This window comes from Dermacentor variabilis, chromosome 6 (genome assembly GCF_050947875.1).
Source record: "Dermacentor variabilis isolate Ectoservices chromosome 6, ASM5094787v1, whole genome shotgun sequence".
Taxonomy (NCBI): domain Eukaryota; kingdom Metazoa; phylum Arthropoda; class Arachnida; order Ixodida; family Ixodidae; genus Dermacentor; species Dermacentor variabilis.
Genome location: NC_134573.1, coordinates 33,671,456 through 33,684,932, shown reverse-complemented (window position 1 = coordinate 33,684,932; position 13,477 = coordinate 33,671,456). Strand labels below are relative to the sequence as shown.

The 13,477-nt window shown below is 46.8% G+C and overlaps 1 protein-coding gene across 7 annotated transcripts in view; it reads right to left on the bottom strand.

Annotated features, from left to right (window-relative positions):
- Positions 1-13,477, bottom strand: part of LOC142584714 (solute carrier family 41 member 1-like) — a 448,191-nt gene that overhangs the window by 201,265 nt on the left and 233,449 nt on the right. For 2 of the 7 annotated variants that reach the window (XM_075694928.1, XM_075694933.1), the window contains exon 1: positions 10,219-10,456. The exons of the other annotated variants lie outside the window; for them this stretch is intronic. Coding sequence is in view for 1 of the 2 variants with exons in the window: in XM_075694933.1 (XP_075551048.1) it covers positions 10,219-10,229 (11 nt within the window). In the remaining variant the exon portion in view is untranslated. Of the gene's footprint in view, positions 1-10,218; positions 10,457-13,477 lie in introns of those variants that run through there. 7 annotated transcript variants of the gene reach the window in all.

The window sequence follows — 13,477 nt, the reverse complement described above, 5'->3', positions numbered from 1 at the left end:
GTTGGTGAACCAGCATGATACATATATGAGCTATGTGCTTCGGCATTGCCTTTTTGCCCTATAAAGCCATAATATACGAAAGGGATCACATGAAAGCGATGCGACGGCCATTTTTGAGGACAAAATTTCCGTAATACGCGTGAGTATTACTTAGGATGCACGCGCGATTCCTAAATGGTCGCTTTGCTGCAGAAGTATAGCTCACACTGTAATGTATGCTGTTAGTACTAACCAAAATTATTTTTTTTCATGGGTGGAAACCTCATCCACCGAACCAAGTAGTCACGCAATGTAATCGGCCGCTAACAGTTTGAACGCTTGTCAAAGTTTAACAGTATAGCTCCTATAGTAGCAGTACGGTACACACGCTGTTACGATCGTCACGTATATTTCATTATTTCTAAATCGCAGCTTAGAACTAGAGCATAATACTGCAATGAGGTCGCATTAGTGAATGGAACTTTCGAAAATACACGGCTGATCTCCGAGGCTGAGTGTGGGAATCCGCGCACACATCGCACGTCGAGCTCCGTTCGCCTCAGCGCCAGCAGAAAGACCAGCCATGCCGACTTAAGCAACTTCACTACGTCTCACAGAACATTTTTCCACGTAGACGCCACGTCATACCAACATAGAACGCACGAGTGCTCAAACAAACGCCAGAAACTACCGTCGAGCTTATACCTGCCATGCAAATCGAAAGGGCTCGCCCAAGCCAGCATGCCGACTGCCCATAGATGGCGCCACCGCATAGCAATATTGTGGCGCCCATGAAAAAACGGTCTATATACACGCTCTGAACCACAACCAGATGCGGTGTGTGGGACAGAACCAGCGCACAGCAGCAGCATTGGGAAAGTAAAAGGAAGAGGCAAAGACAGCTTCGTTTTAAATAAAAAAAGGTGACATGGACAAGCAAATGCAAGCAAATCACAACGCTGTACTTGAAGTCTCACAAGTCTGCTCAGTGCTAAAGAGTGGTAACTTGTGGGCATGCGCAGCTGTATTCCGCCACAGTTGTGTGTGTGTTGTGTTCCTTGCAAGCTCTTACTAGCACAATTACAAGAACTGTGCTATCACGCCGAACACAACCGAGTATGCATGGGTATTCGCGGACGAATCTCGCTATCAGTTTCGCGTGACGCGGCACGTTGGATGATTCGCGAGGTTTTGCGCAACCAGCCAACGCAGCACGCACTGAAAGTGATCGTCCGAGAATACGTGACTGGTTGCGACATGATGCGATTGAAATATATTTTTAACACGTGGCGCAGATAAGATGAGTGCGCAGTATTTCTAACAACGGTGACTGCGCCAATGCAACAAATGCGTCTGCAGAGCAGAATGTGACCGTGTCGAGTCGCGTTTTCACCGTGACGTCGAAATTTAAACTCGCGCGCACAAAAATATGTGAGTGTCGTCGGCTGCATGGAGAAAGAAAAAACGCGATGGAAGCCAGTGTGGTGGCCGAACGCGTGGTGAAAACGTCATGGCGCACTCTAGGTTTTAGTACTTCCGGTTGATTTCTTTTTCGATACCCATTGGGAACCATTGGAAACTCTTCAAATAAACAAGAACGTGGCTTTGCCCGCGGCACTTCCACTTAATGCTGCGCTCCAGTTTCTAGATTGTGGCGTTGAATCGCGATGTTGTGCAATGCGTGTCTGTTCGGCGAGCCGCATCAGAAAGGGAACCTTTCAAGTGAGTCTGAAGCCTAGCGCGCACCGAATAAAAGCTACCGGTAACCGAACGTCTCGGGCAACCTTGATTTTGCTGCGTGATCTCGACGCAAGCGGTCCAGTGTTGGGCCACCACTGTGGCTTCACGGAGCGTTTTCTTGCCAAGGCTGACTGTGTGACGTAATGCTCCCTCCTATATTTTTCCTTCCTCCATGGTCAGCTGTTTAACATAGTTGCCAACCTTGAACACCTTTGCTCCGCTGAATGGTTGCCAGCTGTCAACAAACCGCGCTAGAGTGACCTAACCGCATCGCCCAGTTGCTGTCCGCTCGTGCGGATTCAGTGTGCGCCAAATTTTCAGACGGGATCCGCCCTGCAATATTGGTACGCTCGCAGGCGGGTGCGGGCAGGCGGATTGAGCATGTCTGCGTCATAAGGCGCTTATTAGTTGTGTGTTTCTAATAAGTGTTATTCTGCAAACTCTGCATTTGACTGTGTAAATATTTTTGCAGCAATATATCTCCAAGTTTGTCACCTCCATCCTGCCTCCTGCTTCATCAACGCCGATTACCTCCTCGAAGTGACTTGATCAACTCCAAGGGGAAAGAACAAGCCGTACCACCGGCGTTCTATCAATATAGTAGCAGAAAAGATGGCAAGGGACGAAGTCGACGATGGCAGAGTGTTACGTGAAATTACAAGGGTAAAAAAATTTGCCGGCATATATGACGAAGCCAGCTTACGCAAGACAGGGATGACTGGCGACCGCTTGGGTACGCATGCGGTGTGCATAGGCGTCTGGCTGCTAATTTGTCGACTTGAGTTGGTGTAACGCTGGTGCTTGTGTCTCAGTACGCCAATCGGGGAGTGAGGTGGGAGCCAGAAGCCTTATACTATCTCTTTGCGAGTGCCTTGTCGTGGCCGGCGTGTGCGTGGTATGATCGAAGTCATGTTCCTTCATTAACTTATTTTTAGGTTTGACGAGCTTCTAACTTGTGGCTGAGGTCACTATGGCTTAGTATGTCTGTTTTATCCCAGGCGCACTGGTCGGCAGCATAGACTGTTTTCCTCGCTGCGCCTCTTTTCAGCACATAGGGAAGTTTGTTTAACACTCAAAATACACCAGCGCTCTAACCTGCTTGAAAACAAAACCGCTTGAAACAACCAGATATAATAGAGAAGGCACCGGTGGGAAAGTAAATCGACTTGTTCTTTCTTCGTCCTGTGTTTGTCAAGTGCTGTCGTGTTCAGCATGCTGTAGCATCTCGCTTGCCTGTCTGCTCTGCTATATTTTTTTCGCCTTATTTATCATGCACAGTTGTAATGCGATAATGAGGTTCTTATATATATATATATATATATATATATATATATATATATATATATATATATATATATATATATATATATATCCACTCGTCGCCGCACTCAATTATGAGAGCCTATGCACGCTGTGCAATGCTTCCATGCCTATATGAGGCTTTTTATAGCAGAGGCACGTTCGCCGGAATTTTTTTTTTTTTTGCTTTTGTCATTCGTTTCAATTATGGACACGTGGCTGTGAGTATTTTCTGTACAATGTTAGAGTTCGGTCAAGGTCCTGCCCTCTATAAGCTGTCGGTGCTTCGTGAGAACTGACTGTTCCGCGTGCACGGTGACTGTTGCCTCGGCAAATTGATCACAACGATTGTTTTGCAGTTGGCTATTGGCGACGCCTGACGTTGACGCTCCACGTTCAATGCAGTTGAAAGAACTCTGGAGTTTTCTTCAAAAGCATTTCAGCGTCATTTGCCGCAGAGCGAACAGCACGCGGAAAACGTGGACGCCGACCCCACGGCTCGCTACCAACAGCGAAACGCTGCGATCTCGGAGATAATCCACAACTGCTACGTGTTCGGAACTTTGTCCAGGTGTTCGGAAGCTGGACACCGCTTATGAGAAAGGTATAGCGCTTGCGTATGATTGATTTTGAAGCTTGAAATGCTTTTCTTCGTTGACGACTCTCAAGTGCCCCTGAGCCAAGAGCCAGAGCCGTTATCGGAGCACTCAAACGACAACATCCGGACATTCAAGCAAGAACATCTGGGCCAGTTGCGAGAACAAAAAGAGCTCATCCCGGCAACCTGTCAAGACCGCATTACACACGCTAGTTACTTCCCAAAGAATACTAACAAAAGCATTGCTTCCGATTTCTTCCTGATGTTTGCGCACAATGTAACTGAAGCTGCAACTTCTAGTACGCTCAAGTCTTATTTGGCATTTACAGTAGCGACGTTCAAAAGGCAGATACAGGGCACTTGACTGTCGTGTTTTGGCGCCGGGTGCTCACCGTCGGTCCCAGAGTTCCGCGGCGCGCCGCGAATGGCTGTTTGACCGAGACGATAGCTGCAGTGACAGGAAACTATTGCGACCATACGGATCACTGCACAGTGTAGCGTGGTGGCGTGTGCCGTTGCGAACTTGCGCGGCACCGATTTTAATATTGTGGCTAGTGTCATCGCCAACGAATCTGCTTTGCCGGTAGCCATTTCATGCTCTCGATTACGACAGAGCCGGCGTTCTCTTTCTCTGATCTGTTTTATTACCTCGGTCAAGTCCAAGCACCATGCACAATTTGATGTTTAATTTATCCTGTTTATTCTGATGCTACTTCCCACTGGTTGCCATTGTCCTCCAGGCGCCGTCGCTCTGCGAATGCAAAGTGAGAACCACCTATACGTATATTAACACAATCTAAGATTTCAAGCATCTGTGCCTGAAATTACAAAACTTTTTGGATATATATTAGCTTGTCATTGCCTCGCTGGTTGATTTGCGGGTTTTGTAGTGACCGTGCACACGTCTGCTGGGAGAGATGTGGTATCGGAGGGACCCTGATTTACTCTGACCACCTGGGGTTCTTAAAGTACGCGCCGGCGTAGAGGTACGCGAGCCTACTTGCATTTTAGAACATCTATAACGGGGCCGCCGCCGCGGCTGGGAATAGAGCTTTGTTGAACCACGACTGGTCTGGAGCACGCGTCTGGTGACCGGACTCCGGACGTGTAACTTATGCACCGATAGAACGCCGTATCCACTGAGGCACCACGTCGGGGTCATTGACCTACGTGATAATTTTTTTGGCGTCTCCACTGCGTGCCCTTATAGGAACCGCTTACGAACTGCACTGTGAACCCGGATGCAAGGTGGTCGTACGCACAACCTTGGGATTTCTGTGCGCGCCAACATTACGTCATTCCTAAGGCTCTGCCTAATTATTGCGGAGTGCACTAATCTTGCACACAAAGACTGAAGGCAAAGAGCGAGGGACGTTACCATCTATTTTGTACAAAAAATAAGCAAGAAATGATACCACTATATAGAGTTTTTTAATACTTGGAACACTTAAACAAAGAGCTTGAAAGATTCACTACTAATACACCACTGACGATAAATTACCGGCCCAGGCGGACATTATTAGCAAAAATCTGTTAGAATTCAGCCTATTATATCAATGACTTGTTTAGTACATACTTTACTGCACTTGTTTTTACTGCAAAGTTGAAGGGAATCGTCCTATAATTCCAGTTACGCGTTTCTAACTGGCTGTGTGGTTCGTCATAACTGTCATCAGATAACGTGTTCAATTCAGCTCATTGCGCACCCGGGACCGTCAACCGAAGTTCGCGGCCAAGCACCTCTTGTGACCTGAACACTAAAAATGTTTCTACCTTAGAAAAAGGCGTTTGCAAACTTTCACTGGAGCCATTCAGCACTCATGCATATTCGTAGCAGCCAACAATGAGAGTGTGTGCGAGAACATCACTACGTAGAACGGGTGGCGCCTAATGGAGGAGTTTCTGTTTCCACGGTGGGAAGGCGACAACCGCAGTGCTTCATACCGCGCGATAAAGGAGCTCACTTTGCACCTATTCGTACTGGGAGCTCGGTCGATCAATTTTAGGTTTTTTGAGCGGTTATTTCATGCTCTTTAACACACATGGGCTGCGGAGGCCTCCATGGTGGCGTGCTCGTGATTACTTATTATCACGTGGATTTTCCCCTTACCTCGTTACACGAGCACACACACACAATGAACGTACAGTGCCAATATACTCATGCTGCTTTTTGCGCGGACCACAAAGGCACAGCGCCAGGAATTGTGGTACTGTGCCTTTGTGGTCCGTGCAGAAAGCAGCACAGCGTCATGCCTGTGGTGTTTGCATGGCGACACAAGGTGAGGGCCCGTATTCACATAAAGCGCTGCTGCTAGAACTGTCCTAAGACCCAATTCGAGCCAATCCTGATGATGCACTTAACATCAGTGAGAGACGCCAGCCAATGGCAAAGAGTACTGCGAAAGAAGTTTTGTGCGTTCGTCACCAGGAGCCTTATTCACTATGCTTTTTGTTCATCCTTTCCTTGACCACAAAAACAAATAAAGTGCTCAGTGACTTGCATTGAATTAAATATCCTACAGATGACATATGGCTGGTGTGGAGGTTGTTGTAAATGCGACGGCGGCTACATTTATTGAAAAGCCAGAAGATGCGCCCTGCGGCGGCGTCCAGCCCAACCGATGGTAGAACGTCGGCTCGCGATGGCCGTTGGCGTGCGTGGCTCTCTTTTTCGTCGAACAGCTATTTCGAACAGTTCTAGTTAAGTACTGTCTTGTGTATATATAAGCCAAGGTGAGTTTATTTCTCATTTCGTTAGCAAGCTTGACATATATAATAGCATTCTTATCAGTCTCGCTTGTTTAATCACTTCATTCAACCTACCACGACTAGATGAAAATGATGATGTAGCTGATGTTGCTCTTTATTAATAATATAATTCCTTTACTGCTACCTCATAACATGCTGTCAATTGTTTGAAATTCTTATTATTAGCGTCAGTAGTCAGTCGGGCTGTTAAACATGCACTACGTATGCGCATATTTCTCGGCGAAACCCGATGAGCACAGTGCGCTAGAATTTCGAGTTAGCTGGAAGAGCAAACATGAAAACGACCACAGTGATCTAGCATTTGCTGCAAAAACACAGGGTTTCAGTAAACTGCCATCAAAATATTTCTTTTGTATTCGGGACGCCGGCCGCATAATTAAACGTCGCCAAATCAACTCGCTCGTGTGGTTTGCTGAGAAACGAAGTAAGCAGTTTGAATGCTTTGCGAACGAAGTCATCATCTACAGCTAGCCTCTTAAACGCGCAGCAAAATTTCAGGGACTCATCGTCAAGAATAGAAACAAGCGGAAACACGAAATAAAGAAAGAAATCTTTGATTATCCGGATGAGAAAAGCAAAACAAGCATATTAGCGGCCATTTTCATCAGAGGGGTCAAACGGCAAAGACGAATAAACATTCTAGATGTGTGCATATATGCGTTCACAGAACAGCAAAGTTCGCGGTGTCTTTGAATTCCGAGTATGCTAACGTCCTTCGTGGGGAAAACAGCGAAGTCGCATTATGTAAACCTCGTAACTGCCTAGGAGGCCACCGTACGCAGCCATTCTAGGCCCCCAAAGCCAGCTCACATTAATGCATGATAGCTCCGCGTAGGTGAGCATGCTACAAAAAAAATAAAGGAGGAATGAGAAAACAAGTTCTCACACCTCATTCACGAACCGCTTGCAATGTTATGTTAAGCGCCAGGGAGCAAAATATGCAAGGAGCCCCATAAATATGTATGCAGAATCAAGTCATTCACGTCAGTTTGCTGACGCTCGAGGCCAACGTGTTGTCAGCAGCTGGCCTTTTCAAGTATTCAAACGTTGGGCTTGCAGACACGGTCAGCTGTTCACACCCAGGCTTCCACGCTAAGACATCATCTACTGCAACAACCCCCCCCCCCTACCCCCCGCCCCCCGAGTGAGGTAAAGAAAGAGGTTGCGTACACTTACCGCTGGGTGTCCCGCAAGGTCACATTGCGTTAGAATTGCGCGCGAACAGAATGAACCCACTTTTTTTTTATTTTCACCTATAGAGCGACAAAGTGAGCTGTCATGACAGGAACACTTATTTTCTATACGCCACGAACCGAAGGTGCTTTGCGGTAACCTCGTAACACTGCGTTGCTTGATGTGTCGCAAAAACGACGTGCTCGTGTAAGGTTGCACGACACCACAAGTGATGACCTTGTGTTACGGCATGCGGGCAGGCAATAAACTCGAGATGTTAAACGTCGCATTAGTGTCATAGCGTTTAGCAATGCATACTCTGTCGCCGTAAAGATTCCGGCTGAGGCGTTCATTTGTCTGTTGCGCATAGCGATAACATCGAAGTAGTGGTTGCCAGGGAAACACGATAAAAATAAAAAATGAACATTATACGCGTGTCAATATCGCGGCTGCAGGAAATGGAGCCCTAGGTTATGATTCTCATCCCTCGTTGTCTAGGGAGGGTCCCCACTCTACCACCGTCTCGATCGAGCTTAATGGAACTTCTTGGAAATATCGGTGCGGCCTACTAAACATTGTGTTTGGGAGCTCGATGAGACATACAAAAGGACAGACACAAAGACATGCAAGCTCTAACGCAACCTACCAACCGATTTATTGCTGCAAGAAACAGTGTAAATCACAATTTTCGCGCACGCTGGACACAAGACCTATACGTGCAGTGATGGTTATCTCCATTGTTAAAGCTTTGCTTCAAACAACCTAGATAAGGTGGAAGGTAGATACGTCGTCCATATTGTTTTTTGCACCCCCAGAAAACTATTGTGTTTCCGCACATCACATGTACTGACAGACGACGGTGTTTGAAGAAGCACGCCAAGCAATTTGGGTGCTGTGCTGTGGAGGCTGCCTACGAGATACGTACCTCGCTCTCGGCTGCGGGAAGTCCTATGTGGGCCAAAGTGGTCAATGTTTGAATCACCGTCAGAGGGAGCATTCCATCAGCTTAAGTAAATTTGATGGCGCGTGTCTTAGCGCGCGTTGCAATGCCTGCGCATGTCAGTCGACATTCCTGGCCGGAGAGGCAACAAAACAGCGCTCGAACACTTGGAGGTACACTCTATCAGAATGGAATGTCACACGTGTATCAGTGACATTTCGATTGCGTTACATTTATAAGAGATATCCCTGTTTGAGGCAATGCTGTAACAACGTAGATAGCCACCACCGTCACGTCATCATTCTTGCGTTCAGCAAGCTTGCACTTATCTCTATTTCTTGCAGCAATAAATCAGCTGGCGTGTCCTTCCTTTTGTATTTCCCGTCTAGCGCCCCAAAACAATATTTCGGTACCGGGCCTAGGTGTGGAAGCGAGAAAAGAAAAATCAAATAAAACTAAAATATCCCAGTATAGGGTGAATACAGTATCGCACAGTGCGTCAAAAACGGATGCGCTATCGGCAACAAATGAAACGCGAGCAGCGGTGTGTGTAGCACACTTTGCGCCGCCTAACAGTCGTCATTATTCGAGACAGACTCACTCATCTGCTTTGCCTACAAGAGGCGAGCATGCTCGTCCTACTGCGATTGTCTTGCGCGTGTTTTCTTTCATTTTTCTTGCCTTCCTTTAAAATAAAAACAGAAGGCCCAGTATTGATCCCACATTTCCTCTTCGTAAACCTGCGCAACCTTCCAATTGGAAGGACAGACTCCAGGATAGAGGTGAAAGGAAAACGTCGCGGTATCACGCAGTGCGGTGGAACCGGTTGTGCGCGCCTGACGGGCAGGCGCGCACTGCCTCTCCTGTTGTGTGCTGCGACCACGGCGCTTCGCTGTTCGAGTTTCATTTGACCCCGACATAGTATATACGTGCATGCCTGTGCATGCATGTCCTTACGCGTGCATGTGTGTGCGTGCCTGTGTAAAAATGCGTGTTCGTGTGGGCGCGCGTGTTTTCGTGCAAGTGTTTGTGTGTGTGTCCGTATCGTGTGTGGGCGTGCGTGTTTGTCAACATGTTTCTGTGCGTGCTTGCGCGTATTTGTGCGCATTTCTTGGCGTGTGTGCGCTTGTTTATGTGTGTGTGTTTGCGAGTTGTGTGCGTGTCCGTGTGCGCACGTTTGCATGTGTTCCCGTATGTTTGTGGGTGCGTGCGTGTTTTTGCGCTTGTGTCTGTGTGGGCTAGTGTTTGCGTGTGTTTTAGTCAGCGTGCTTTTGTGAGTGGTCGAGTTGAGAAGGAATATGGCACCGATGGAGACAACGTCCCCACCCTGAAAGCCGGTTTTGTATCGAGGTGTCCCAGTGCGCGGCACAGACTGCAGCAACACAAAGCCGTGAGGTTATGGAGCGATATCTTGCAACTTTCAGTGCTTTGCTGTTCATGTCACTGTACCAGTCAGGCTGGTCTGCCGGTTGCTTGTTACGCGCCCTGAAGTGTTCAAAAAAGCCAACAAAGAAAAGATCTGAACGCGTCATCAATTTGATTACGGCCGTCGGTAGGCAGACAGAGATAAGTTGCATACAGTAAACGCACATTTATCATTCTCGACTAAGACTCAATAATACAGAAGAACCGTTCAATACAAATACTGCATTACAAGAACTCATAGGGTGCAAAGTTCCTCAAGTTACGTACGATCCCCTTAACATAAAAAAGTCCTGACCGTTTAGACATTCCTGACTGACGTGTAGCGGCATCCGGACAGCCGCCGCTGCACAGCACGACTTCGGCGGAGTGTTTGACGGGTTACAGCCTTGGCTGACCTCCGTGGCACAGGAGGGAACTGGAACTCGCAGCGGGAACCAGAGCAATGACCGCGGTGCATTCACTGTCACGGTGCATCAGGGCGACAGCGCACCCGTGGGCTGCCGGTCGGTCTTGCCTCCGTGGCGCGCTCAGTATACGGCGCCCGCTGCTGCCTCCGTAGCTTGTCTGGAGAAGCGTGCATTGCAGCCGAAGGCCACGTCACGCACATCCTGGCCAACTCACCACTCTCTCTTTCTCGTCTTTTCTCTTTACGTTATTGCTCCACTTCTCTCTGATTCCTTCTTTTACTGCGAGCCTCGCAGTTCCGGTTCACTTCTTTGTCTTTCATCGCGTCTCACCGCTCGGGGACACGCGATACAAAGACCGGAGGACTTTTGCGCATTTCGCCATCGAAAAATATGGATAGATGAAAAATTGATTCTGCTACTTACGCAGACGAATGTAAAAATACCGGTACGCTCTGTTCAAGATTTTTATTTGCAAAATAATCTCCAATTGGGTGTTGTTCGTTATTAAACGATCGGAAACTGAGAATATAGGCCGCCAATGTACCGACTATTTTTAAAACATGAAAGATATACCTCTGTGCTTAAGAAACGTTAACAAAAAGCGGGCAGAAAGCGAAATATATTGTATGCAAAAAACACCGCAAGGCACGATATATGACGAATACATAAGCTCCCGATCGGAGTGCACAACACCAGAAGCATGGTGTTTCCCACGAAAATCGCTAGAAGGCACTGCGTGGCTAGTGCCTATGGCAGCCGCAAGCACGACCGTTCAGACAGAACGAGAATGATGGATCTGGTACATGCACTTGCCTGAGCCTCGTCTATTCGGCTTCGAAGGGCTTTCTGACTTTGCAAAGTTCCCATGCCCAATAAATTTTTTTTCTGATAAATGCAGGACTTTGTAATAATTAGGTATGTGCGCAGGCTCTTATTGCTTTCACTGCCTTATAAAAAGATGCGACTGCTTGCAAATTTAGACATCATTATACGTATAGCGCCACAGGAACGTTTGAAGCCTTTCAAACTTTCGCGAAGCGCGAGGATCCGACAAATGTACGGTAGTATTCGTAATCGTTCACTGCGGCAGCTGAACGATTGCGGCGTTAGTGCACTTTATTTTATTAAACTCTATGGCGATGCGTAGATCTATAGAGTGACTACGCCAAAAACAAAGCGAAAGGGTACCTTGCACACCATGCAGTCAAAGTAAACAAATCGGTGCAAGTTTATAAGAGCGATCACAAGGTCAGATTCTGGAAGCACCAAGACACGATATGCGATTCAGGAAGATCGGCATCTGCAACATTAGAGAGATTCTGAGCACTGCACCCTAATCAGAAATTATTGATCACGCGCTCTTTGTATACTCGTTGTACTCGCGATAGCGACAGATATGACAGTGTCCTCGACGCGTGCGGATAAGCAAGCGCTTTGTAAAAGCCCTTCATTCTAGTGTGTGCGTGGCCGAAATGCTCTCTTTGTCGGCACAATGAAAGTCATTCTGGCTTTTCTGAGATACTGAACTAGATATGCGAAGGTATCAACTGGCATTGGCGCTGGATAAAAAGAAGACCGCCGCTGGATAAAAAAAAAAAAAGAAAAAAGGTGCTGCATGCAATGGGAGCAGATGTCTCAGCATCAGTTGCATTCTCGGCCGCTTGGCTGGGCCGAACGGCGCTAGTTGCCGGCAACGGGACGCGTCGGTTTGTTTCCATAGGCGACGGCGTTCGAAGCGCATTTGCTATGCCGATCACAGGCAGCAGTCGCGCACTGTATAACGGCGTTTTCGATGCGCGCGCGCATTTTGTTCTTATCCAGCGGCCGTGCAGCTGCTGTCGGTTGTTTTGCTTCTTTTTAACAATGTGCGTCACAGCTCTTCTGAGAGCGGCGGTGGTCGATGTTGGTCCGTCTACACGTCGCGTCGACACGAGACAATTCTCGTCTCGGGACTGCTCTGTAGCTCTCGATGTACTATAAGTATCTTGGACAAAAAAATCAGACTGAAATTGGCCGCCAAGCCTACTCTATCATTACGCCGAGTTTCATTTAGTTGTCAGATTAGTTAGTTCACCGTGAAGTTGTAGACGTTACAGAATTCCCGTCTGCTGTCAATACATGGTTGCCCACGAGAGTATGGTTGCAGAAAAGGGCTGTAACTCGTGTTTTACGGCAACTATCTCGAAACAAACTGCATGAAAATTAGCCGCTATAATTACCCCAACATTACGCCGTGTTTCATCTACTTTTCGTGATTATGTAGTTCAGAGTGAAGCTGTAGATATTGTGGAATTCTCGTCTGCCATGCGGCGGTACTTGCACACGTCACTTCTTCATAACAGAACAAGTCACTCCACAGCCAAAAGATGTATTCGTTGTCTTTGTCCTTCAACAACAACAACAACAACAACAACAATAATAATAATAATAATAATAATAATAATAATAATAATAATAATAATAATAATAATAATAATAATAATAATAATAATAATAATAATAATAATAATAATAATAATAATAATTGCCACTTTGTAGAGGATACAGAGAGTTTCAGGCCCGTCAAAGCCAACAGGAGGCTTGAAGCACTGGGCCCGGCAGTTTACGGCAGAGGTAAAAAAATGGCAACAACAGACAGAACATTGATTGAAAGGAACAGTAGGTTCAGCTGAAGAAATAAAAAAAGGCAATCACAAAACCAGCACCAAGTGCATCAGTGCTAACTCCAAGGAAACAAAACTTAAAATACATAATCTAATACTTCTAAGCACAACTGTAAACGAACACAACAATCAACAAAATGTTCTCAAATGCGTTTTTAGGTTCCGCATAGAGTTACCAGCAAAAAGTTCTTTTGGTAACCCATTAAAAATGCCCGGCACATACGCACACCGTCTTGCCTTTCCATAGCTTGTTACGCTCCGTGGTACATAATATCGAATTGTTTTTCGCAACTTCCGGTTAGGATCTTATTTCAAAGTCTGAATTCCAAATGCGGCGATCAACAACAGTTTGTACGAAAAGAGAATGGAATGAAGGAAGACGTAGGAAGCGGAAGATGTCCGGCCCGGGTGGGATACGACAATTACATGCAATGCTTTTTAACATGTTTTTTACGATGCTATCAATTCGGCAATGCCAACGGCA